This window comes from Podarcis bocagei (assembly GCF_964188305.1).
Source record: "Podarcis bocagei genome assembly, chromosome: 4".
In the NCBI taxonomy this organism is placed as follows: Eukaryota; Metazoa; Chordata; class Lepidosauria; order Squamata; family Lacertidae; genus Podarcis; species Podarcis bocagei.
This window is the reverse complement of record NC_138128.1, coordinates 67,018,765-67,046,460: the sequence shown is the minus strand read 5'-3', so window position 1 is coordinate 67,046,460 and position 27,696 is coordinate 67,018,765. Positions and strand designations below refer to the sequence as shown.

The following is a 27,696-nucleotide window of genomic DNA, read 5'->3' as shown; positions in this document are numbered from 1 at the left end:
TGCTTTGGGAGCAAAAAGGAAGGCCATTTCACCTCTTTTTGAGTACTTGCTCCCTTCAGAAGCTTGTTTTCATGGCTTATCCCTGATTCAGGCAGGAGGGGCACTGGGAAGGACCTGAAAACACACATACAAACACACCCCACTTTATTAGTAATCACTTTTTCAACCTCCCAACACCTTTCATTGTTTCTGTGCTTTCTCTTCATCTCCCCCACCCCCTGTGGACTAGAATCCTGAGGACTGGTCTGTAGAAAACACTAAAGGTGTGAACATCAGAGCACAAACCAAAGAAGAATGAATGCACAACCATAAGCAAGGGAGGCTGGTCCATTCAAGGAAGCAGACCCTGCCCCACCAAACGCAGTCTTCTCTCAGCCAGCCCCACCTGTCTACCTCCCTCCCTACAGCCAGACTAGAGCAGGGGTCAGCAACCTTTTTCAGCCGTGGGCCAGTCCACCGTCCCTCAGACCATGTGGTGGGCCGGACTATATTTGGCGGGAGGGGGGGGGATGAGCGAAATCCTTTGCCCCACAAATAACCCAGAGATGCATTTTAAGGGAGCTGGGCATGTTTAGCCTGGAGAAGAGGAGGTTAAGGGGTGATATGATAGCCATGTTCAAATATATAAAAGGATGTCATATAGAGGAGGGAGAAAGGTTGTTTTCTGCTGCTCCAGAGAAGCGGACACGGAGCAATGGATCCAAACTACAAGAAAGAAGATTCCACCTAAACATTAGGAAGAACTTCCTGACAGTAAGAGCTGTTGGACAGTGGAATTTGCTGCCAAGGAGTGTGGTGGAGTCTCCTACTTTGGAGGTCTTTAAGCAGAGGCTTGACAACCATATGTCAGGAGTGCTCTGATGGTGTTTCCTGCTTGGCAGGGGGTTGGACTCGATGGCCCTTGTGGTCTATTTCAACTCTATGATTCTATGAAATAAAAGGACACATTCTACATGTAAAAACACGTTGATTCCCGGACAATCCATGGGCCAGATTCAGAAGGACTAGAGGGTGGCACTGGCTATCGGCTTCTTCCTCAGTCTCAAGTGTTGACTTTCTAAAATGCAGCAGGAAGGAGGAAGACGAAGCTAACATTAGCTGGCTCTGCCCATAATTGTCTCTGGCCTCCTTACCTTTTACCCTACCCAGTGGGCACCAGTCACCACTTACCTCCATGAACTACCTTTGAAACTGTAAAACTTGGAGCCAGTGTGGTGTAGTGGTTAAGAGCGGTAGATTCGTAATCTGGGGAACCGGATTCTCTTCCCGGTCCTCCACATGCAGCTGCTGGGTGACCTTGGGCTAGTCACACTTCTCTGAAGTCTCTCAGCCTCACTCACCTCACAGAGTGTTTGTTGTGGGGGAGGAAGGGAAAGGAGAATGTTAGCCGCTTTGAGACTCCTTCAGGTAGTGATAAAGCGGGATATCAAATCCAAACTCTTCTTCTTCTTGGACCACACAGGTAGGCATTGGGGAAGAAAGAGGCAGCAGTCAGCTGCTGCTTTTTGTTAGTATCCTAGTTATATTGTTTTGTGGTGTGTTATAGTTTATTTTGGCCGCAGTCTGAAACACACAGTATTGGATAATAAGGCCCACTGAATACTGTGAGACGTACCTCTGCAACAACATGTATAGGATTATGCTGTCCGAGAAAGCCATTCAAACAGCTGTAGACTTTATGGCTTTCTTTACCATCACGCCAGCTTCTCCCCCACCCCTTCTCCTGTTTTTATAGAATCTCAGAATTGGAAGGGACCCCCAAGAGTCATTTTCTCCAACCCCCTACAATATAGGAATTGCAGCTAAAGCACCCAGGACAAACGGCCATCCATCTTTCAAAGTCTGCTTAACCTCCAGCATGCTAAGCAGCTCTGAAGAACTCAAAAGCCTGCTCGCTTATTTTACGACACTGGTTGGCATTACTGTAGATTTTGGAACATACGAACTAACGTGGCTGCCTGTGCTTTTTCTCGACAACCAATCAAGAGTTTTATTGAGAGTAAGGGATTAATGATAAAGAGCTTGAGTGTGTGTACCTAAGAAATCAGATGGCTTTTGCATGCTGCGCCTGTTGAATGCTGACACTGCAGAATCTCATTTAACCTTATAAGCTGGAGAAGAGATTCTGGAGACAATAGTGCTCAATTTGTGATGCAATTGATCATTACAAATTATGGACAAATTTGTAGCTAGGTAATGACAACCTCCGCAAATCTGTACGAAAGGTATATGAACTTCGCTCCTGTGAACCTGGAAAAGGAAAACAAGCAGTGGTACATTGGTTACTGTTTTGTTCTTGTGGTGTAAAATTGGGGTGGCAGCACTTAGAACAGTAAAATAAATAATTGGATATGCTTAAAATAGCTCTCTAGATGCAGGTATTTAAAAAAATACACAAAATAATCAAGAGATTCCTTTATATGCTGTCTTAGGGGAATAGGGCAAGCCCTATGTTCCCTTTATTTATTAAATTTATATCCTGCCCTTCCTCACAAAGCAGCCCAGGGCAGCAAACACATGTGTGATAGAGCAATACATTTAAAAAGCGAACAAACCTACTTAAAATGTTTTAAAACAATCAAAAAGCATCTAAAAGCAAACACAATAAAACTTTAATTTAAAAATAGATTTAGTCAGAGTGGCTTTGAAAGGGGCTTTTTACCATTTTCCCTAGACTTAAGGAGGCTTGCTATCACACAGTCTGAGTACTCTTTGTCTAAAAGCACTACACTGTTGGCTTTTCACAATCCGGAGGCATTTATATGTGACAATTAACTCAAATGAACTAATTTTAAGCATACAGTAGATGGGTGAAAATGTGCTAATTTTACTGCTATTCCTTGAGTGTTTAATTAAGGCTGCAACTCTAGAGTCATATTTCAAGGAGTAATTCTCACTGTACACGGTGCCTTACTTCTGAGTAAACATGCACAGGATTGTGCTGCGAGTTAGCATATGACACTAAGGCGCCAATTTATTCTAGCTTTTGCTACAATTAGAATTGCATACCAATTCTAATTTATTTTTAAATTGGGGTCGTTTTTTAAAAAAAATGTTCAATAGCTACTTATAAAAAGTACTTACACAGAAGGTAATGTATTTTTGAAGATGGCATGTCTTGCAATAGGAATGCATCAAAATAAAAATGAAGTTTTGCTTCACAACCATTGTTCTGAAATAATTTATCAAATACCTTCTCGGACTGACATCTGAATAGTCAACTACAACCCACAGAGGGGGTTTTCCAATCAATTAAAGTTGCAATATTTGCCAAATGAATAATAAAAAAAAATCACATGATTAACTGAAAGCTTCCTTTTCCATGTACATAAAAACTTCTATGAGAAGTCAAAAAGGGTTTCTTCAGTTAATTTGCAATCCTAGACATAAACTTGCTTGTCTGTACAAATTCCCTTCATGCCATGACAAGTTGCCATGAAATTCAGTCAAAATCCAGTGTCCTGCCCTTTAACTAGTATAAACATTTGCAGTAGATGGCATGTTTGAAAGATTTTGTTTTTAAGGCAATGGTTTAGATTTACTTTTGTCCCTTTAATGGGATAAAACATATCAAGAACAGAGACATTTAATGGTAGGCATATATGGAGTTAGAAATTAGAATTGACAGTGAAAGTTTGGGATCAAGATAAGTATAGCATAGATAGAGCAATAAGTCCCAATAACATATGTGAAAGTTAGTAATCAAACCAGTTTTGTGGTCTGCTCTGCAAAACAAATACAGAACAACTATTAGAGCTAATCCCTAATGTAATTTCTACTGTAGGACCAGTGTACCAGACATTTAGCAATAACCAGGATAGTGTGTATGTATCTGTTTATGCTACATGTTTAGGTCATGATCAAAGTTATACGTACACACCCTAATCCTAAATGCATCCACTGGTCCACTGATTTCAAGGGAAAGCAAATTTCTGCTTCAGCTGACACCATAATCCTCTTGTACCTTAGGGGAAGCCAGGCTAAATAAATTGCATCTGAGTTGTATGGGACAAATATTTCATTATTTGAGACGTAATTTTTAAGTTATTCTATTACTTGTATAAATCTTTGTCTGATAGTTCTATATTATATACTTTCTCTTTAAAGTATAGCTCTTTCAAGCCTGTATGAGATTTTAAAAAGAGCTGTATTATGGTCGAAAAGTATCGGGGTGATAAAACAACTGAAGTGTACAATAGGTTTAGTCTTTTCATATTCCTTGCTCTATGCTTGCAGTTTATGGACATGTGCCTTCCGAAAAAAGCTGGAAATGGTCTGCAGGTGAAGCTACTTTTCTGGTTTTATAACTAACATAATACACCATAGCTGATCTTGGGGTTTTCCTCCACCATCAATTGAGAGTCACAGTGTTGACGGTTTTTGCAACTTTCCTGTTGCTGCTTCTGTTTTTTTGGTTTTGGTTTTGTTTGTTTATTGTTTCATGGTGCTGGTTTTATATTACTGTTTTTATGTTTTATGTGGACTGTAGAAAGGTGGCTAATTAATTGTCAAGTTGCCTGACTAATATGGAGTTGTGGTTTTTTTATTATTTTTAAAAAGGGGAATGGAGGCTTATTGGCAGCAACGCAGCTGGAGATGCAGTTCTTCCATTACCCTTAGACGACAAATTTCCTGAAAAGGGAAGTTTTTCATGCAGTCATACAGCTGGCTAATTTTGGTAGAGACAACACATCTGCATGATTTCAGCCAGATGCATTGTTACTGCTGTCTGTCTGTCTGTTGTGGCTTTACTCCGACAAACAATTTTACACAATCAGAAACCACACTGAAAACAATTGTATTTTTTCTTTAAATATATTAAGGTTTAGAACATAGTATCAGCTACATTTATGTATACTGTTCTGTCCCCAAATTATACCATAATGAGCACAGTATCCTGTCACCGTGTGTAACAAATGTGTACTTAGCACCGAAATAGTAATTCACAGCCAAGGGACAAGCAGGTCTCCAATAATTAGCCTGCTTAAATATCACTGCTGAATCAAACATGTAGTAGTTCCTTGTGTACATTCCCATTATTTAAATAGAGAATGTATTAGAGTATGTTGTGCAGTTATTACATGGGCCAAAGTGTCTCCATGCATATTCTCCTTAAAAAACAAGTGCACCAATCAATCTCTGCCTCAGTTGGGCTTGCAGTCTACAAACAGATGTAATGAAGGCAGTATAGGAAAGGAAGGTGAATGCAGGTAGAAGTAATGGGGGGTAAAGGAATTTAGGGATTATACTTCAGCATTGCATATATGCAGCTATTTAAAATAAACTTGAATGATCAAGAAAAAATTGAATTCAGTACTTCAGGCTATTTTGATTTTTAAAATGTATGGATATCCCAAAATAGTTCCTTGTTTGGGAAGCTTTTATTTTAGGTTGGCAAGTTCAAAACTGAACAGGGCAACAACAGTAGCGATCTGGTATGGATTGTTTAATTATACATAGACACAACTCCGCTGTAATATTTTGAAATGTTTTATGGCTTGCATTTCATCCAAGATTTAACGAAGGAAAATAGGTGTTTTTGTTTCAAGCTTGTGATGAAATGCTTCACTTTTTAACGGCAAGCAGAGCAGCCATTTCCACAGAATTTTAAAAACATTCATATTTTATTGCCACAAAAAGCCCATTCATTCTCTCTTGGGAGTGAGGAGGGAAGTTGCTGTCCTCCTAGTATTCAACTTCTTGAATAATTTGGCAGGGTAAGGGATGCTTCTCCACTGCAAGGGATGCCCTTCAGAAGGTGCTTTTCCTGGAGGGGAAAGCCAGTGAAGTGTGATTTGTTACAGTGTGGAGATGGCAACTTCCAGTTTGTGCTACTTGGACTCTTGTTCAGACAGGTGCAGCTGAAGAGTATAGCAATGTGATCTGGAATGAAAGGGGACTCTTTCTCTAATACGTTTGGGGTGGGGTGGGGCGACAGCACTAGCTATCTCTAGGGCTCTGCCCCACATATCTGATAGCAGCAGCGCCTACCAAACCACTAGCATCCTCGCTCCATTCTACAGGTGCTCAAGGGAGTGTTTTTCTGTCAACGCTTGCTGGATGCGGTTAAGGGAAAAGTAATCTGCAAACCTGATCTCTGACCTAAACTCACGCCTGCCTCATACCAATCAAATGAAGACTGGCAGGGATCCTAACTTGAGTAAAATATGGGAGGGACAGTTAAGCCCTGTTCTGCACACACCCCACATTTGAATGGCAATGCCCATCAACTTTGGGGGTACAACGCCCACAAGTATTTTAAGGGGGTCGAAGGAACCCGGCCCCTAGGAGTTGGCTTCTATGAAGACCGGTGTTGAGCAGTCTTGCTGAGAATGCAAGTGTTGTGTTTTAGCCTCCGGGCTTCTGAGCCAAAGGAAGCCGGGCTTGGGCGACCGGCTGTCTGCGCCCTAGCCAGATCCCTACAACCGCGCACGCGCTGCGGTTCAAGTGGTTCTTGGTCAGCGCGGAAGGAAAAGCACTCTGCACGTGCTCAGGCGCGCTCCGTTTCTGCCTCAGGGCTGAAAGGAGGCTCTGGGGAGGAGGCCAGGTGAGCCCTGGTTGAGAGCCCGTCGTGCGCGCGCAGCGACGGCGTGGCCCAGGCGACGGAGGAAGGCTCGCTTGGGGGCCGTCCCGTCGGCCTCAGTCAGACGCAGGCCGGGCGCGCCTGCTCTTTCCCTTTCTCTTTCGCCGGCAGGCGAGCGGGCCGGGGGTAGCGCCAGGTATGAGAAACTGAAGAGGAGAGGCGCGCAGGGCGGAGCGGGGAGCGCCTGCGGGGCGTCGGGTGCCTTAAAAGAGAGGGGGAGTCCGAGGAGCAGCCCTGAGACCGGGACCAAGCTGTGAGACCATAAATTGCGGGGGGGGGGGGAGAGAGAGAGTAAATAGCTTTACAAAAAAACTAGGGAAGAAACAAACTCTCCTGCTAACCCCGTTTATGGAAGGGGCTTGACTGTTGGAAGGAAACTGAGCAGCCCCCTCCCTCAGCTTCTCAGGGGAGAGACCAGCCTACTGCCAGCTTCGAGGTTTCACTTATACCTCTGAGTTCTTATCAGAAGCTCTTAGGCGCTCCCTACCTCCAGCTTTTCCTTACTAACTTCAACGAGCATGCAAATGTTGCAGGCATTTCTTCCTTCCTCTGGCCAGTTCAAACATCTTTTGTGTTTGCGATGTGGCTGCGGGATCATCTCTGTTGTCAGACTTCCATTTCCTGGGTTTTATTTTCGGTTTTTTTTGTGTGTGTGTGCTACAGGGCTCAAAGATGTCTAACTCTAAAAAGAAGCAGAGGTTAGGAATCGTGACCCCCTGAGGACCCTTGGATTTTGATCAAATGCCTGGAGAAGTCCAGCTGCGCAGGGCAGCTCACCGGCTCCTGTGATCCTGCCACCTTCGCCTTCCAGATTCACGGATCGGGTCCAAACCATTTTATTGCCGCAGCCTGTGCCACGAATGGCTACCCAGAGGAAGCACTTTGTGAAAGATTTCAATCCCCATATCACCTGTTGTATCTGTAAAGGATATCTTATCAAACCAACGACAGTAACTGAGTGCCTCCATACTTGTAAGTAGAATTATGTGAGGCATCTATCTTTGGAACAAAATGGTCTTTGCTCCAATTATTTATTTTATCTTATTTACTACATTTATGCCCTGCCTTTCCCCCAAGGAGCTCAAGGCAACCAGCATGGTTCTCCATTTTATCCTCACACAACAACTCTGCGAGGTAGACTGTGAGATAGTGACTGGGCCAAGGTCACTTAGTGTTTCATGGCTGAGTGGGGTTTTGAACCTGGATCTGACTGATGCTAGTCCCACACTCCAGCCACTACACAACATAATTTTAAAACCAAGACATAAAAATTTATGCATCATTATACTATTGCATAATATACACCATTATAGTATCTATAGCATACACTTCAAATATTCAAACAGTATCACTTACAGAATATATCACAGTTATTCCTTAATACCAGAAATTTCAAAGAGTTGAAGGAAGTTTAAATAGTTGAGCTATGCCTGTGACAAAAGTGTCACAGAATACCAGGGTACTGTGTTCTTTCTGGAAGCTGACATAGTTTGGATTCTATATTTTTTCTTAGATCTACCTGTGCCTTCAACTTAAAAGAAGCAAAAAAAAAAAGTTGTTTTAAAGAACTTTGTTCAGTAGTTACATTTTGACAAGCCACGAAACTGCTGAAGTTTTTGCTAAAAACAAAAATGTCATGAAGTGGGACTGACAGGCCAATCCTGTACAAGGTTTAAATTCACTTGATGGGTAGTTTTAATAAAATGCTCCTAATGGTCCTACAAATTGATAGGTAGCACCCATAAACTTTTCATTCTTGCGTTTTTGAGACCTCCACTCAGAAAGAATTAAGTAGTGTCCTGATTTACATTCTAGGTCACCTTCATGTGTAAGCATGTTTGCCACATGTATACCAGTGAAAGAGTGATGGATAAGTGTAATAAATATTAAAGGGGTTTGTGTATATATAAATGTACATGCACCACATTCATATGTCATGCTGAATCAGCGGTGGATAATCTGTAGTCCACATGTTGGATTCAGAGTCCCATCAGCCCTGCCCAGAACGGCTAATGGTCAGGAAAGAGGAGAGAATTAACATGTAGACTGACTCAGGTTCCACATACCTAGTTTAGCATCACATGCAGAACTAACATGAGCAAGCCTCATGTTCTCCCATCCAGTTTGGGTGGGAGAATGACCAAAAACATTTATTTTCAGTTTCCCCTTGATCTCTGTCTATTATTGTGTGCAAACCAAGAATCATGATTATAGCTGACTGATCAGTTAAAAGGGGGGAAAGGCTTTGGAAGCTATGGTTTGAAGTGGGCTTGTTTGGAAATTAACCAGTTTGTTATAACTCACAATATCTGGTTCGCAGATTAAACTAAGATTAGAAGAAACTGAAAGTAAACATTAGCAAAGTTCTATTCCCAAGTACATGGGAGAAGTCCAGGGCTCATTTCAGCTTGTGAACATCACACTAAATCATGGTTTAGCATGATGTCCAAATTGGGCTATGGTGGACATGTACTGTACCTGGAAGTTAAAGCCAATGGCAACTTCCCTGTACATGTCTACTGCAAGAATTTGGAGACTTATTTCTCCCCTTTACACCTGGTGGTGTCCACTGAAGGGACACAGAATTTCAGATACTGTGGGAGGTTTTCCTTAATGTTGCTGTTGGCTGCCTTGACGGAAGAGAAAATGCTGAATTAAAATATTTAAATAAATAATGCAGGCACACGTGCAACATAAATCTGTCTCTTCCCCAAATCCAGAAGCTTTGCTTTGTGTTTTCCCTAAATTGGTATGATAAATCTTGATTGTTACTTTAAATCAGTGTTGGGTAACCTGTGGCCCTCCAGATGTTGGGACTGTGGCCAATGGCCTGCGATGGTGGGAGCTGTAGTTCAACAACGTCTGGGGAGTCTCAGTTCCCTGTCCTGGCTTTAAATTTTAAAGTTATTTTGAAAAGAATCACTTCAGTTTACATTAAAAGAGAGCTCTGCAGCCTATCTGAATCTCCTTGCATGCTCTGTGCAAATGGAGCTCCTAGCTTCTCCTCTGATTTGACTTTTCAGAGCAGCTTGGCACATACAAATCAGTTTAGAGAAGTCAGCAGATTTTACCAGGTGTGCTAGAAAGAAAATCCCAACACTATATGAAGAAGGCAGGAAGGAACTTGGGATGTACTTGTGATAGGTGTGGGCATGCTCTTTTAAATGATAGCATTCAGAAATCATTCATCCATCCAATTTACATTTTTTTCTAATACCTATTTCTTACTTGATTTTGTAGTTTGTAAGAGTTGTATTGTGCAGCACTTCGAAGAAAGCAATGACTGTCCCAGATGTGGCAATCAAGTCCATGAGACCAATCCATTAGAAATGTTACGGTAAGAAGATATTAAATACAAATTATTTCAGTGGAGAGAGTTTGTCTTAAATTGCCTTTTGACGTGATTGGCTACCTACAGAAATATAGAACGCTACCATACCGAGTCTGACCATTGGTCCATACAACTCATTATTGCATCCATGCTGAGTGGCAGTAATGCTCCAAGCTTTCAGATGGACCAGGATGCAATCCCATGATAATAGTGTGTGTAATCATGTCTTTTTACCTTACTTGCCTGCCCGCTCCTCTGCTCCTAGCAGTGCAAAATAATTGTCTTTTATGCAGTGCAGTGTAATGACATCAGTTCAGTTTCTTTCTAAAAACAAAAAACTAACTGGTGCACCCAAATGGCCTTTTAAACAAACAAAAATCACAAGAACTTTAAATGTCCCTGAGATTAGGGATAGGGTAGGAGAGCATACAGAAAACTAACATGTAGGAGGATCAGACTACGTAATCATGGGCTTGGAAGAAAATGAGGTGCCTGTTTGTAATGGGGAAGCAAGTAGGGAAATATCCTTGGGAAAATAATGCCAAGAGATCATGGCTGTTTCTGCTTCTTTGCTTCCTTTTTCTTTTGCTGAATCTGCAGGGTTTTTCACCTTCTTTCCTCCCCAACTGAGCTCTGCAAACCAGAATCTTTGCATTGTTAAGGAGGCAAAAATGTGATGAGCAATTTATCTTACTTTTCAAATATGACTATTAATGGATACTTCTATAGTGGGAGAAGAGGTTAAGATGTAAAAAGGAAGAAAAAAACCTCCCCAAACCAAGTGGTCATACTGGAAGGTGGATATATAATGTGTTTTGTTGGTTTCAATGGTTGAGTTGCAACACAGTTTAACTGCAACAAGATCTATGTCCTAGATTTTACTGATTGTTAAAGAGATGCACAGAACTATCTTCTGTTGCTAATGAACAGGAAGCCCAGATTTCCAGAACTATTCTTATGCTAAGTTGCAAGGTAGCATTACTGTATGTAGAGTAGTAAGAAACTGTGGGAAAAGACATATATGCTGGATCACACCAACAGCCTTCTCCCTTGGTCAGTACTGCTGCTACCTCCACTTCTTCTCTGGCAGGAGAAAGTGAATGACTTGGGTCATGAATGGCTACCTACAGGGAGCCTCTTCTGAATGATTTCAATTCCCTTATAATCTGTAGCACAAGTTCCTTCTGAAGCCACTGTATCTGAGATGCTTTCATCTCAGGCACTCAGTTGCAGGGAATTATTTTTATTTCTTTCCAGTTGCATGAGGTGGAGGCGGCGGCAAAGAAGGAAGCAGGTGAGGCAGGACTAATGGCTTGAACCAGCATTGAAATTGTTCTGTGCTCATCTGTTAGTACAGTTGCAAAACTGTGCTCACAGACGACAGTACAGGTGAAATATCTGCTGCGTGTCCTCATTTTGTTATATTTCATGACTACCTTCACTTTTAATGTTTATTAGAAATCCCATTTCAGCACAAGTGCATCAAAACTGTAATAAAATATATATAATATTAGTAACTGAGCATGAATACTATCCAGTTCATAACAATCAATGGCAGTTAATGCAACTTGTCTGTCTGTGGTTTGCTACTAGCTTAGGACAAAACTGGTCTATTGGCTCTGTACTGGTAAGTGGACAGGAGAGTCAGTAGATTTTTATGGATTGCCTTTTTCCAGAAGAGTTTTGCAATCTGATCTGTTTGAGGGGAAGGTCTATCCTTTAGATCAATCAGCTGCTCATAGGGACCAGTCCTGAAGCTTCTCATACGACCCTGCATCCCTTTAATTCCCCACTTACGCAGGGGTTACATTCCGGCACCCCATGCACACAAGTGAAAATTACGTAAGGTCTAAACACCCTTTAAATGCCCTTTCTGCCAGTCTCTCTCCAATCCAGATCAAAAGTACTGCTTCTGGCTGGGGGCTGGAGGACGTGGGGGAAACTGGCGATGGCTGCTGTGCTACCACATACATCAGCTGTTAGGCGGGGAGGCTGAACAGCCTAAACCTAAATTACAAGACTGTTATTTTTAGGGGAAGTTTTCAGACAAATTTTAAAGGGGCAAATAAAGTCCCTTTAGCATTATGGGATAATGAGCCAAACTACACGTTTTTCTGTTGTGTGTAGTTTTTGCTTTGTACAGATTACTGCCATAAGAGGATTCTTACACTTTTCTTCTCTGGAGATCTTTCTTTTGAAAACTGTAATACACCCCCCCCCCCATATATACACACACATACCAGAGAAAAGATTTTGATACATTTAGTGGACAAAGAAAAAAATGGTACTCTATTCCCCCTACATTCTTTTTTATTTGTCTGTCAATATTTTTTGGCTCCATACATTCTCAATACAATTGCAACTAGTGGTAGAATTTCCAGCAGAGGTTGATTAGAAGGAGGCAAGGCCAGGCATTCTGTGGCTAGTCTTGTCCGTAGGAAGGTACTTTGGGATCACAGACAATGTTTAAATATCTCTGTATAGTTGTTCGGGAAATTTGTAGCTTAAATAATTGCTGCCAAAAACAGTGTTCTGAAGGTTTTCTTCCTCATTTCCTTTCATGTTCTACAATGCATGTTTATAAAATTTGTTATCAGCTAGCTTAAAAAAAAAGGATAACTTTTTTAAAGACGTCAAAAGACTTGTTTTCTTTCTGTTTATCTCTCTTCAGGCTGGATAACACATTAGAGGAAATTATATTTAAGTTGGTCCCAGGGCTTCGAGAACGTAAGTATCCCCCTCTTCATTTGGTTGCGTGCTTTCTTTTCTTTGCAATCCTGTTGATATTCCAGCATAACTGAACTGAAATATCATGCTCCTTTTTTTGTTGTGAACTAGAAGAACTATACCGTGAGACTGAATTCTGGAAGAAAAACAAACCTCAAGAAAATGGAGATGGTAATTACATCCTTGATTTTTTAAAAGTAACGTTTTGATAAGATCCATTGTATTTTAATTTCAGACGTCAAAAGCTGCATGAGAGTCAGTGCTCGCAAAACTATACCTGTATGTTCAGCTGTTGCTTTTTCCCTTGGAGTTAACTCTTGCAGCTATTAGTTACATGGCTTATTTATACAAATCATACGGTAAAATGCTTAGCTTCTAGAGTTGGTTGTGCATATAGAGAATATATGTTATGCTGTTTCTAATGTTTTTTATCCAGTTATACCTCCTAGGAGCATTCTTGTGCATCTGAAATGTTTTACACGGGCATACATAAGAAAAGGATTTGGGCTTTTGTTTTTTGTCAAAATCTGTAATCTGCTATTTGAAAAAAGAGAAATAGAATTGGGTGTTATTGTCATCAGCATACTGATGGCACCTCCCTCCCAAACCCAAAAAACCTCCCATAGCAGTCTTGTGAAGATATTGAACAGCAGAATAGATAAAATAGACCTATATGTGACTGCATGTGCAACTGCCACAACACAAAGAAGGAACACTCGGCACCACTGCACTGAGTTATGCCTCACTGGTTTCAGTACAACTTACTGCTTAGTAAGCATGCTGTGGATTTCATTCTTAGTCCGTTTGTTTGAAGGTTGTGGAATATGTGTAAATAGTATGTTTTATTTCATTTTATTTATGCAGAAGAAAATCCAAAATCTGAAGATCCCAAAGATGATGAAAATGGAGATGAAAATCAAGATGATAAAGACTATCACAGGAGTGACCCACAGATTGCTATTTGTCTGGATTGTTTACGTAACAATGGGCAGTCCGGGGATAATGTAGTAAAAGTGAGTTTTGATAATATTTTTGTTTCTTAAATAACTCGAGCAGTATGAACCCTTTTTATCTTCATGCTGTAAACAGCATAGGTTTGTTGACAGTTGAAGATTCTAATTTCCTGCAACTGTATTGTTGTGTGCAACCTCTATTTCATGAGCAGTGAGAGGTGCCAAGGGTGCCTGCATTTACCCAGGGTTCACTTGCCTTGGGATGAACATCTGTAGAGACTGTGCTGTCTTTAGCATACATACTTATTTATTTCCTATAATTAACACCCAAACAGATCTTGCTTCCCCAAGGGACGCCCAAAGCCAGGGAAGCTCCAAGTCACCATTCTTGAGTCCAGCACAGAGCAAATATGCTTCTGTGTCTCCAGCTTCCAGCATCAGCATCACATACACAGCCCTCCTTGGCCTATTCTTCTCCATCCTAGGATGGCAAGGCATCCAGCCAGGGGAGGGGGGGAGTCCATCCATTTGTCTCTATGGCAACAGAGATCATTCTTTAAGTTGCCAGGGACAGTGACCTTGACAAAAGAACTGGTCTGATCAGTTCAGCAACCTTTTCTAGTAGATTTAAAGCCTCCGTGATAAAGGAGCATAGGCTTGGAGGGACCCAGGGTATCATCCAGACTGACCCACAAACCTATAATATTCTTTTTCAAAACTATAGGAAGGCTGAACCCTTCCCCTGCTTTTGCTTTGGAACACCTGTACCCAGGTTGCTCCCCCCCCCACCCCCATGGGCTCATTTTCAGCCACTGAGTCTTGTTAGAATACATAAAACAGCAGGGGAAGTTTCAGCACCCTTTTGCCTATTGCCACTTCTCCACTTGAAATCAGCCTGCTACTTTCCCATATAGCGGCAGTCGAAAATATAGGCAGATGTGTTGTTTGGTCTTCAAATGTCAGTGTTTTATTTAAAACATTTCTTACCTGCCCTTCAATGCAAATGCCATTCCATTTAACTGCAAATTAAAACAAATTGAGACACATTATACAAGTACTAAAAATAGAGTAGTTAAAACCAGCCAACTAAAATAAACATCAGTACTAACAATGAAGTCCACTAAGAGCCTGGGCAAATAACCAGGTTTTCAGCTGCTGTTGAAAGGTTAAAAGAGTGGGTGCCAATTGTATCTCACAAGGAAAGTGTTCTATGTATAAAGGTTCTGTTACACCTGTGAGCATACCTTTATAACAGCTGGCATGCTGCCCTAAAACAACACTGCTATAACAAAAATGCTAAGTAGAGTAGCATTTGTGTTGTAACTGAAAGTTTGTCAAATGAAGCTAACCTAAGGCTTCCAAATTCTAAATGTGTTCTACCACTTAGCTGTAGTACTTTCTCATCCTATGAATGATCAAGCAGGTTTGTCTGTTTTTCATTGGGTTTCATTTTGGAACCCAACAAAGACTGAAATGTGTATTCAAATTTACAGTTTTTTGTCTTCTTTCCTTTAGGGACTGATGAAGAAATTCATCCGGTGTTCTACGCGAGTTACTGTAGGGACCATCAAGAAGTTTCTAAGTTTAAAATTAAAGCTTCCAAGTTCTTATGAGGTATGATAGACAACAAGCCAAAGATTTTACACTCCTTCCTGTGGTTAAGTTAAATGGACATATCATATCAGGCTTCAGATGTACAAATATTGTTTGGCTTTAATGTCAGTAAGCCAGCCCCTTCCAAATTTACTAAGATGCCGGTCACACTGAGTTCAGTGTACTCCACTGTAAGTGTGCATGGGATTGCAGTTTTAGTGTCGTAATCGAGGGTAAAGCCTATCTTTTACTGATTATTATTATTCACTGAGAAATCAGCATTAATGTGACCCCAGTGAAAAATGCTACTAACTGCATAAACATTTCCTCAGTGAAAGTGTTACTTCATCTGAAATGGTATTTGTTTCTAACTCTGAGATATAGATGGGTGTTATTACAATGAAACAGGAAGTTTTGTCTCACTCAGACAATGAGACATTAATAATCTATCCTTCAGCTCTAACTGTGAAAGCAGTTGTAGGAGTAAGACAGGTTCTATAACCATAAATGCCAACAAATTGAACATTGGCATTTTGGGCCATAAATAGTGATTTGAAGAGGGAACATAGCACTATGGATACAGCACATGGCTGCATTCATTAAGTTCCAAGTTCAGTTTCTGCCATCTCCAGTTTGTTTTTCTAAGATCACGTGGAAGGCCTTGGCCTAAAACTTTGGAGAACTGTTGCATATTTAAGCTGCCCATGGTGGACCAGATGGACAAATACTGCAGCTTGGTATAAGGCAGTTTCCTGTACTTGTATGTAAAATAATTATTTACCTTCCTTAATGATCAGACTGGCTGCCCCTCCCTTTTTTCCCCTTAAGCAGCATATGCAAATTTATTTGTACATTCTCCACCTTACTTTTTAAAAAATCACAATCATGTAGCTTTCCTATGCTCACTAAAAGCCCTTTACTAATCTGATAATAGGGACGCAGGTGGCTCTGTGGGTTATATCACAGAGCCTAGGACTTGCCGATCAGAAGGTCGGTGGTTCGAATCCCTGTGACGGGGTGAGCTCCCGTTGCTCGGTCTCTGCTCCTGCCAACCTAGCAGTTCAAAAGCACGTCAAAGTGCAAGTAGATAAATAGGTACCGCAACCCCAGAGTCGGTCATGACTGGACCTAATGGTTAGGGGTCCCTTTACCTTTTAATCTGATAATGGGATCAAATGGACTCCCAAGTAAATCATGGTTTAAAAACACTGCAAGTTGATGTGCCGCAATCCAAGCAGCTTTTCTAGTTTGTCTCATTGTAGGTGGCATGTATAGATGCTGGGTCTCTTGTCTGGATTGAAAGTAAAAATACACGTGGACTTGTAAAAAAAGATCTTTCTGGATCAGGGCCATTTCGTTTGTATTTTGTTCAGTTAAACAATGATCAATAGCATTATGTTGCACTAGGATAATGTGTTCTCGTTTATATTCCCTATCATTGCCTCTTATATACTAATCAGTTTTAGGAAACATTGCAATAATTTATGGAAATTGGCATTTTTATGTTTGTGTTTTTTATTCTTAAGGTTATTTTGTGATTTACAGTACTTCCCTTTTCCTTTTCTTTCTAAGCTGGATGTACTATGCAATGGGGAGATCATGGGGAAAGATCACACTATGGAATTCATCTATATGACAAGATGGAGACTACGAGGCGAAAATGTAAATAAAATTAGAAATAACTTAACTCTAATAATTTATTTTGTGTATATATAGCTTATTTGCTATCTTAAGTTTCTAAATTTATCTTTAAAAGCCTCAACAGGACTTATTAATAGCTATTTAAAAATGCATTGCTGGCTTCCAATAGTCCATGATTTCCCAAATTTTATGATACAGTGGCATGATAACTGATGGTTATTCCAAACCAGCACCACCTTGGCTGTTTTGGCACAGAGTGTAAACAAGGAAACCAGCTGGCAGTAGCCACTTCTTGCTGGGAACTAAGGTAAAAATTAAGTCATGGAGTCCAGGGAGAAGGGGGCCTGGCAGCCTAAGAATGTATTTGTCAGTGAAAAGTACAGAAAACAAAGCTGCTTGGTGCCAAGTGGTTACAAAAAACAAAAGAGAAATAGATCTGGGGAAATTGGGAGGGTACTTGAACATTTAGATCTAGTAGTTAGCTGCTTCCTCACAAAGTACCATTTCAAAAAGATGAGCACTTGACATGGGTACCATTAGTACCATCTATTATATTATTCTGAGCAATGACTCAGACAGGCTGAGAAATGATTAAATGCAATAATATTTAAGAACTTTCAGATTTGGAAAAGAATTGACTTGCATTGCTAAAAGTGATGACTTCAGAAAGATAATCCCTGGTTATGTTTTGCAATCATTTATGTAGATAGAAATCATCCTTTAGACTAGTAGCACTTTTAAAACATGGCTTATACTAGTTTAATGCTTAGTATGAGCAGATAGGAGCTTTCACAATACATCTTTCTCTTTTCCTTGCAGTGCCCCTACAGAACACTGGAGCTGTAAATAGCTGCATAAGTGGAGGGGAGGGATGCACAGTATCAGATTAGAAAAACTTGCACCATGGAGATGCTTATTGGGGGGAGCAGAGGAAGGGAAAGGTCCATTGCATGAGCTTATCATGCACTCACACAGTGTTGTATACAACCCTATTCATCTACTGAATATAAAATAATGGGTGGGGGGATTATATATTTTCAATTCTAAGTGAATTCTAGTCGCAACTAAGAAACTATTTGCATATCTTATAGCCTTAGGTAGCCTTTTTTTATTCCAGTTTGTGCCTTAAGCCCTCCAAGTTAAGTGGAAAGCACTTTCACTCATTCAAGGAGAAAGTTCCTAATTCCCTCTCGTTGCATCTGCACCCTTTGCTGCACAAATCCTGAAAAGAGTTGAGGATCCTTCAAGAACACTCCCAACTCTCTGTAGGCAATTCTGAAAGAGTAGGTAAACTGTAGACCAGGAGGCAGGGAGAGGGAACAATTGAGGATACTTTTGTGTATGCAGAAGCACTTTTTATTCCCCTTGTACAATGGGGTTTTCAGATCAGGCCCTAGTAATTTTCACCTTGCTCCCTTTATAGTTCTTTTGATTATAAAATGAATATGCCTACTAATAAAATTGGTCCAGTACAAGTTATACGTTTTGCTGTTAATCTCTGATAGCAATGCACTATCTGTCTTAATTGTAAAATAATTAAATTCTCAAATGTGAAACAGAATTATAAATGAGATGACTGATAATCCATGTCCAGTTGTGGATGCCTCTTATCTGATCAGAAACTCGTCTCCTTCGCAGTTTCGGTGTCAGAACTGCTCATCTTCGCAAGTCTGCTCACAGGATGGCTCTTTTTATCAGGTAAGAGGCACTCCCGACTGTACACATTATAGTCATTAAGATGACATTAACACAACCATTGTTAATGAAGCCCAATGGGTGGCGGGTGTCCTTTTAATTCCATATAAGAAAGTCTCTGGAGACCAAAATTAGCCTTGCAGGTCATAAGCCTCAGGTGCTTTCAGAAGGTCATGCAGATTAATTTTTTTAATGCATGTAATAATATTTATTAATTAATTTGTTTGTGAAATTTATATCCTACTTTTCTTTTTGCATACCCAAGGCACATATCAAAGATAGAAATACTATAAAACAGTGACACTAAGGCTATAGTCCTAAGTCCTGATTAGCACTGCTATAGGATCTTAGAATCCAGTGGGCATTCCCACCCAGTGGCCTCTTCCTATGGGGGTGCAGGGAGCTCCCTCACCACAGAAGCCTCTGCTGCAGCTATGGATCTGCTGGATCCTAAGCCAGTCCAGCTCCTGAAGAGAGACCCAGTCTGTTGTGCCAACCTGCAGCTGGTACAGCCCAACAAAAGGGAAAGAAGTGAATGTCACTGCCCCTCCCTCCTGCCCTGGCCATTATAAGTTAAAGAACATTGAAGTGGCTCTGCCGTTCTGTTTACCCCACTGACCCCTGGCCAGAGTTAGGATTACTTTGCTCATAGATATATAAACATAAGTATCCTAAGAAAACTTCAGAGATAAGTTATAACAATTGAGGGCTGGCCTCTCCCTGTACTGCTGGCACTTGATGTTGACTGGCTACATAGATGGGAGTTAGAAGGTAGTATTTAGCCCCTCTATCTGCTGTGGTTGTACCAGCAGCCTTGGTGACTCCCTCTGATGCTGTTTAATTGTTTGTGTATGATTTAAACACTTTTAATTGTTAGGATACGTGGAGACTAGGAGTGAATGGTTCATAGCCATGTTTCATTAAGATAACTGGGAAAAGAACAAACACCTGTATGTATAGATAGAGAGAGAGAGTTCAGTAGTGAGATGATAATCAAACTTCTGATAAAATAATCCAATTCCTTAGCTTTTTGTAGAATAATAAGCCAAAACGATAGGCCAAAATGTCACAAGGTGATTTGCCCTCCTATAGCCCTGCTTGCTCAAGTTACGTTACATGTAACTAAAGCTGCATTCTCATGCAGCAATGGGATGATCCCTGAATTGCCTGAAAACAGGGCCGGCATGTCCTGTTTTGCCGCCAGAGGCAAAAGGGGAAGTGCTGCTACTGCACTGCCCGCCCCACTCCCTCTGCTGCTGGAAGAGAAGTGGTGTTGGCACCAGCACTGATTTCTGTTGAGATTTCACTGAAGTCTTGCAAGATCTCGCCAGAAATCTTGGGGGCGCTGCCTCAGAAATTTTTACCACCCAAGATGGCTGCTTCACCCTGCCCCACAGGTGAGCCGGGCCTACCTTTCACCACCCAAGATGGTGTTTGATAGTTTAATTTATGTTAATAGTTTATTTAGCTGCTTAGGACTTCATGGGATTTCAGCCTAAGATTTCAAAGCAATTTAGGAATAGCATTAGAATAATTGACAAATTTTATTTTTGTGCAGTAAAATTACTTGTGCCGTAAAGGAAGAAGAGTTTTATCCAGGGTTGCGTACATGATGGTCCTCCCACCAATTTTGCCTTCACTTATGCTAAGCTGAACTATAGTGAGTGGCACAAGGGCCCTCAGTGTATTTATCTTCCTCCTGCTCTCTGGAACATGTGATGAAGCCCAGTAAGGCCCCCAGCAGCAGATTCCCCATGTTCACTGCTTCAAAGCAGGCCTGAATAAACAGACTGGAAATGACATTTGCATAGGGGCTGCTTTGAAAGGCTATACAGAGGGAAATAATGGGTTCAGATTGGTCCAGAAATTAGGCAATGTATTGTCTGATTTGGGGAGAAATACTTCAGCTCATCTCCAAGGCAATCTGACATGACATGGGAAGAGCTAGCCCAACTCTTGTTGTTTTAATATACAGAGCCCCTCCTTTTCGTTTCGCTTCTTTAATGTGTATAAGTTGATGAGTAGTATATTTTGATGCATCTTAAATAATTCTACTGTATATGTGCTTATGTCTACATGCTGTCATTGTTCTGTTTTCATTGCGGTTCTAGTCTTACCCCATGGTACTCCAGTATCGACCCAGAATTGACTTCGGTTAGACCAAAGGGCCAGATCCCACTGAGACTAAACCTGCACTATATTTACCCATCGACAGATTGCACAATGAATGGACGTGCCTGGATTTGGGGGGGTGGGAAAACAAGATCAGAATTCCAGCATGCAGATACGGACTTTTTCTTCAGCTGATCAACTATCTTCCCCCCTGTTAGCATAATCCAAGTGCCATTCTCCTACTGAAACATTCATAAGATGTTTGTGACATCAGAGTTTGCGAGTCATAGCCAAATAGTTAAATGTATAGTCTGAATCTCTGGAATACTTGCTTTGCCTGTTAGAAACCTTCCTTGGTCCATAACATTGATTACATCGGCAGAGATGGCCATCGGCTCTTTCACATGTGGTGTTGCTGTTCGTTTGTTTTTTTCCACATTAACTATCTTACTGAAAAATGTTGTTTGAAAGTACTGTATAAAAAGGTTAAATATGCCTTTACATTTTTTTTGTTTGTATATAATACATGTTTTAGAAATGTGGTTGTTGTGCCACTAACGTTTTCTCATTCAGTTCCCCATAGGTCCAGGTAGCTAACTTGTTAGTATACAGCAGTCTCTTTGCAGAATTTGAAATTTTAGATTTTGTGTCAGAGAAGTTAAACGCGACAGTTTGTATTGAATTGAAATGGTATAATGTCTCATATCCTTTCAGCAGTGTATATAACTTAACCTAGAGTTTTAAATTGCAGAAATGGCAAATCTGTAAACATGCAGCAGGTAAGGTTATTTTGTCTTTTTAAAAGTCTATTACATAATATTTTTTTAAATAAAAGAAGAAACAGGAAGCGTCATAAACTGTAATATAAAAAGTGTTAGGTATTTTTTGAAACTGTTGCCGTTGCAGGCTTCCCTTTTCAGATTTCCTTGAAGGCAACAATGTGGGAAAGAGGTAGTTTTGAAATTGGTGATCTTAAGTGTGCTAGATTAGGACCACTGCACCTAAATATGCGTCTGTATTATTTTAATATATTCAGTAACACATTGACATGTTGTAAAATGTTAATGGTATTTCAACCACATTTTTGGGTTATCTGGAATCTAAAAGCTATAGTAGAACTGGTTGTAACACCTGAAACAGAAACGGATTTAACATGATTGACAAAGCTACCTGACCAAAACCCACTGACTGTTCGAGGGAGGGGGGAGGTTTCCCCTGACAAGCGGTAGTGTTACAAAGATACTAATGGCTGCCTTAGGTATCGCATGTGCATTCTTCCTCTTTTAAAAATGTTGTGTTTTGTTTATGGATATCATTACAAAGCTAGTAACATATTGTTATTTTGTTTCCTGTCTTCCATTACTTTTGCACAGTTAAAAGCCAAAACAATACAGCTGAATGATCTGTACAAGTTTTAATAAACAGAATTATTTGTAGAGTAAACGGCACACTACAGGTAACTACATTCACTTTCGGATGCTATGATGTAATGAATTCACTTCAGGAAAATGTGGCAGTACAAATACCACAGCCCTAGCATGTAAAAGTAGGAAGTAGATGGTGAAATAACTGTAGGCTGCCATTTCTGTGCCCCACAACATGATCAGGAGTGTCAGGCACAACACAGCAGATGGGAGGAAAAAGGAGTGGCTGGACTAAAGCCCATGCTGTCTTCCTCTAACTTATACTTGATGACAGTGTCAATAACTATCACCTGTTAAATGCTCTGGGCATGGTGCAGAAGTACCACTTGCATACACTCCTATTTTGGGTGCAGAGAGCTTGCACCTGCCTAACGTTCTCCCCCTTTCAACAGTTTGGCCTGCCACTCATGCCATATCAAAAACTGATTTTCTAATTCACTTCAGTTTCCAAAGCAGTTGTTTCACTGTATGTGAGGCTGCCACTTGAGAAGAATGAGTCCGCAGCTTCTTTAAGCTCTTGGAACTACTTATCTGGATCTTAGCCAGATATTGTGTACACACACAGGTAACATCTAGCAGTGGATCTTAATTACATTATATAAGCCTACTTCTGTGTATTGGTTAGTATTTTAGGATGTGGCAAATTCCCCCTTTGCACTGTGTTTCACTAGAATGATTCTGGATATTACCTAGAAGGGCAAGGGGAGGAGAAAGTTAATGAGTTGATTTGTGTATCTGTTTGCATAGTCTTGGATGACACCCGAAGCAGTAGCTCCTGCATCTTCCTTTGTGTGCAGATCCAGAATGTGTATACTTTGCCATGGCGAGGATATGGGAGTCACCACTTTCCCCCAAAGTGTAACCCCATATGTTCCCCATATGTAACCCAAAAGCTTGGAAAGAGATGCATAGACCATAGCTTCAGCTTTTTTAGGTAACATCCAAAGATGCCCTGAAAAATCTGTCAGTGCAGATCTGTTGTATGCATAGTGGCTTTACTTAAGTTACTGAAATAGTTGCCATTTAAGATCTGAAGGACCTCCAATAGCAACAAATATTGATTTATTTTTTTCATCAGTGCTCTGCCAACTTGAGCATTGTTAAAAATTCCCACATTCCCACAAACAAAAGACTTTCTTATTTTCACAAATGGAGTATGTGCAACTTATTTCTGAACTATTTTTTGGTTTCCTGTGGAAAATGAGCTGTTAAATCCTTCCTTTGATTCATGGAGGTAAATGTAATGTTTCAAAACTTCATTCCGACTGACTTAAAATACATTCTCAAAATAATCTATTTATTTTAATAGTATGCTTCCTTTAAACGTGTTTTGTCCAAATCCTCAGAAATCTAACAATTATAAACCTTGTGTAATTATGTTGTACGCTGGCAGAAAATTTGCTATTCTCCGTAGAGAAAGGGCCATATAAAAACTAGAATTTGGGGTCTGGCTACAAAGATTTTCTACATCAATTGCAGTAGCATCTCGGATGTTTAGGGCTGGGAACCAACATCTAGTTCATCTTATTTCTTATTTTTTTGCATTTTGTTTTTAATAGCATAACCTTGATTAATGGGAGCAAATATTTTCCACTTGGAAAAAAAAGCATGGAAATCCAAGACAGACTTGTGAGCTGTGAAACGCTAAGAGCCTTAAAATGTTTCTTGCACATGTAACCTCTTTGTGGCTTATACCATTGCATTTCTGGTTCAGTTGTATAGTGCCTCTACAGAGTTGGTTGGGTAATTGTAGGAAGGACCACCAAGTGCAGTCGTCTTCTATAGAACTTTCTAACTTCTTAGTTCGCTGACGATTCTACCTATTTGTTCATCTGATCACTCCTAAAAATATATAAACAGTGTGCCAAGAACAAGTTAAATATGAAATATTAATAGAGCACGATCACAGGCTTCCTGTGTCAGAGGAACATTGCATAAATGAAGATAGTGCACACAGAGATATCCATAGCCAAACTGACTGGGGGTAAAAAATAAAATCAAACCAGACAATGGCTTCACTGTTTGCTCACTTTCTCTAAGCCTAGTATGTGCTGAGGATTCTCATTCCAAGGCATATTTTCTATTGGGGAGAGTTCATACCTCAGCAATAAAGCACATGATTTACATACAGAAGGTCTCAAATGACATCTTCAGTTAAAATTAGGATAGAAAAGACTGCTTCCTGGAGAGCAGCTGACAGAAAAGAGTGGACAATACTGGGCTTGATGGGCAAATAGTCTGGCCAGCTTCCTCTGTTCTGTGAAAGAGAATTGCTCCATGGACATTGAAGCTTTTTTCCCATGTGCAGGCTGGCATTTTCCTTTCACAGAAGAAATGGAAAGCTTTTAATCTCACCCTGGGCATTTGAAACTACTCTTCTGCATGCCCAGCCCAAAGAATTGTAACACTGCTGTGCCCGCAAGTAAGCAGTAAATAGTATACAAGCTTAGGGCAGATAGGGATCCCTATAGGATAAGACATGAGGTTACATATGTAGATTGATTTGCAGGATTGAAGCAATGCTACAGGTTTAGATTCATCTCTTACACAGAAATAAAGATTTTGCCTGGTTTCTCTTCCCTTGAACGAAATTTCAACTAGTTAGTAATGTGTATTCTTTGAAGGTTTCATGCCAAATGGTTTACTTTCTTTTTCTTCAGTCTCAAATGCCTATATAATGCAATACTGTTAAATTAGAATAAACAATGTAGTGTTAACACACACAGTTTTCCTAAATTAAAATCCCCCGTTTTCCCAGATTAAAATGCTTATTCAAGTTGTTTACACAAGTGACACTCTGCTTTTCTTGTAGCATCTTTTATGCAGAGCAGTGTGTGATAAGAAGAGAAGGGCATTTCTGCTTTATACGCATTTCCCAAGGTCAATGAGTGATAAGCAAGCAGGATTAGTAATTTGAGAGAGAGAGAGAGAGAGAGACTAGGAAATATTTCCAGAATGCTTAGTTATCTTTGTAAAAGATGACACAAAAACACAGGGGGCTTATTTCCCCTATGAATGGAATATACCTCCTAGAACTGCATTTGTTTTGTTTTCTTGGCAAGGGGTTCACATTTAATGATGATCTTGGATGCTGGAGAGTGCCTGAAGGTCTCTGTTGCTTTAAAATTGGTCCTGAGAAATGCTCACTTACGAAAAGGTACAAAGGCTTTTGCTTCAGTGCTGGTGGCTCTGCTATACCTGGCCTATGAACCAAAAACTCTGTGCCCTGTCGATCTTGTAAATCTGCAAAGCACAAAATACTGATCAAACTAATTTCATTCAGCCTTTTAAAAATAGCTTTGAGGTTTAGTTACATAATCCTTAGCCAGAAAGAATAGGCCTGGAGTATGTGACAAGGTATCAACATTCATTTTACAGATCTTTGTAGTATTTTTGTTTGTTTGTTTTAGCAAAGAACATTGCTTTCAATCATGTCTGTCCTGTGGGTTAGCAAATAAGGCAACACTGTGTTATGCATTATACACAACATAGTCCATTTTGATACATATTTTCAAAGTAATTTTAACTTTTTTTAAAAAAAACTTCTACACAAAATTTTATTTGCTTTCTAGACTAGAAAATAAAAATGCATAGATTAGCGTACCACATTACAGTCAGCCATTGAAAAGAGAAACTGTGTGGCATTAAAAAATAATAACCCAGGTAACTTCTTGTGGGCTGTATTCCTGTACACACTTACTTGGGTGTGAGCACCCCCAGAACTTTGTAGGACTGACATCTGGGTCAGCCTGCATAGGATGGACTGTAAGTGTCCTTGCATAAGATGTGAGCTGCTTCCACCTGGCAGTTTATTGTGGATATAATGCTGCTCATGTATGCCAGTTCTGTGCAGGGTCCACACAACATCCTTACCAAAATGTCATCCCATGATATTTTCCCTTTTAATCTGGATTTACTGTTTTTGCAGAAAATCTGATAAGTAAAGAAAACCCCTGCAGAAACAGTAAGTCTGTATTAATTTGGGGGGCAGGGAAGGATATGGGATGGCATTTTGTTGAAGATCTGTAGACACAGCAACAGATTTGCATCAATGAGCAGCACCAAGTCTAAAATAAACTGCCTTGAGAATCACAACAGGTGGTAGGGACCAGAGAAGAGAGAGATTAGCTGTTATTCTTCTAAACTTATTTGTATGTAGTTGGTGGTTGAATTGGTACTCTTAACGGCTCTTGAAGTATGTAGAGAACTAATTGCATAATATCCCGTTGTTAATTTTCTTTTCAGGTATGAACTATCTTAAGCCTTTTCTTTTTCTGTGTCAAAAGTGGTAACATAATAAACCTTTTTGTGGTTGTAAAGTTTAGCTTATGAATCATTCAAATTGAAGTGAAAAAAAAATCCAGGTCATTATTAATGACAGTCTATCCTACTTAGGAATAAATGTATTTTTGTAAAGGAAATGCACTTGTAAATATTTACTCTGTTATCTGATATCTATGTTTTGTTTTGGAGGGGGGGAAATGCTGCCTCTTAGGGGATCGCCTAAATATTTTTAGGTTTGTGCTAAAATGGATTTCCTTTGCATTTGTGGCATGTTCATTCTGTACATAGCTGAATAGTTACAACTGGGCTAAGCACGTTTTATATCTGGACTTAGCTAAGTATGTATTGAGTATGCCACAGAGTCTTTCATTAAATCTACCTGAAAGCAGAATATGCATTGGTGCTGTGTTTCCATTATCGATATTAGCTTCCTTCTGCCTTACAGCATTCCTACCTTTGTCACCATGTTATAACAAAGTTCTGGATTAACTGTGACAGTCACACTCCAGATTGATGTATCACTGGCTGCTTACGGTACTTTCTGTTTGCATCTTATAATAGGATTGTGAGCTTTGGGTATCAAAAGTGGTGAGCCAGGAAACAGAGGGCCCCTCCAGATGATCTCTTTATTGAGCATTCATCCCACAGCAGTTAGATTCACTGAACATTTGTAGTGATTTGTCTGCATTCGTCCTACTTTGCTTGTTAGTCATCTACCTGTTAGTCATCTGTTCATCTCAGACTTTTCAATGTACTTCCTGGTCTCTTTCCTAACCACAAAAAGTCCATTTTGTTTTAAAAGTGGGCTTGCTATACTAGGAGAACAGAGCACCTCAATCTGCTTCCATTGCTCACGCCTAAAGTTCTGGTATGCACTTTAATCTTTCCCACAGATCCCTGACAGTCTGGAGGCACCCAGAGCAAGAGCAAGTAAGGCCAAGACCAAAACAAACAAACAAAACTCCTTGTGAGTTAGGACAGATCTTGGGCTCAGGGCAAGATGGTAGAGAGAGAAGCTGGTTGGTTATGATGAGTGGAGGCTGGCAAACTCTGAAGTCAGCTGGCTATTTAGCCCCCAATCCTGATTATTTTAACAGAAGACCATTTTACCTCTTGGCCCAATAAAAGGCTGGCTGCTTGGCAACCAGGTTATAAAACCCGTTCTCATATCCAGTCAGTAGTTCAGTGAACTGGGGTGGGGGCGGGGACAAAGAAATGATCCAAATATATATTTTTCCAGTGCAGGTGGGTTGTATACCTGCATATTTTGAAAAGCTGTTCCCTAGGAAACTGCTGTTGGAACACAGAAAAGGTTTCAGCTGCAATTCTTGAATGACTAATACAAGGGGGGTT

General features: G+C 40.3%; 2 protein-coding genes across 5 annotated transcripts in view; one reads left to right on the top strand and one right to left on the bottom strand.

Moving 5' to 3' along the window:
• Nucleotides 1-23,174, top strand: part of PCGF5 (polycomb group ring finger 5) — a 33,701-nt gene extending 10,527 nt beyond the window's left edge. Inside the window, exons 1-10 of one of the 4 annotated variants that reach the window (XM_081189837.1) lie at nt 6,569-6,719; nt 7,247-7,555; nt 9,824-9,920; nt 12,586-12,641; nt 12,753-12,812; nt 13,506-13,654; nt 15,110-15,208; nt 16,760-16,849; nt 18,467-18,526; nt 20,635-23,174. In XM_081189837.1, coding sequence (XP_081045963.1) covers nt 7,444-7,555; nt 9,824-9,920; nt 12,586-12,641; nt 12,753-12,812; nt 13,506-13,654; nt 15,110-15,208; nt 16,760-16,849; nt 18,467-18,526; nt 20,635-20,682 — 771 coding nt within the window. In that variant the 5' untranslated portion in view covers nt 6,569-6,719; nt 7,247-7,443 and the 3' untranslated portion in view covers nt 20,683-23,174. Of the gene's footprint in view, nt 1-6,568; nt 6,720-7,246; nt 7,556-9,823; nt 9,921-12,585; nt 12,642-12,752; nt 12,813-13,505; nt 13,655-15,109; nt 15,209-16,759; nt 16,850-18,387; nt 18,527-20,634 lie in introns of those variants that run through there. The other 3 variants (XM_081189838.1, XM_081189839.1, XM_081189840.1) reach the window with 3 other exon arrangements.
• Nucleotides 1-27,696, bottom strand: part of ANKRD1 (ankyrin repeat domain 1) — a 209,111-nt gene that overhangs the window by 81,644 nt on the left and 99,771 nt on the right. The gene's annotated exons all lie outside the window — the stretch shown is intronic.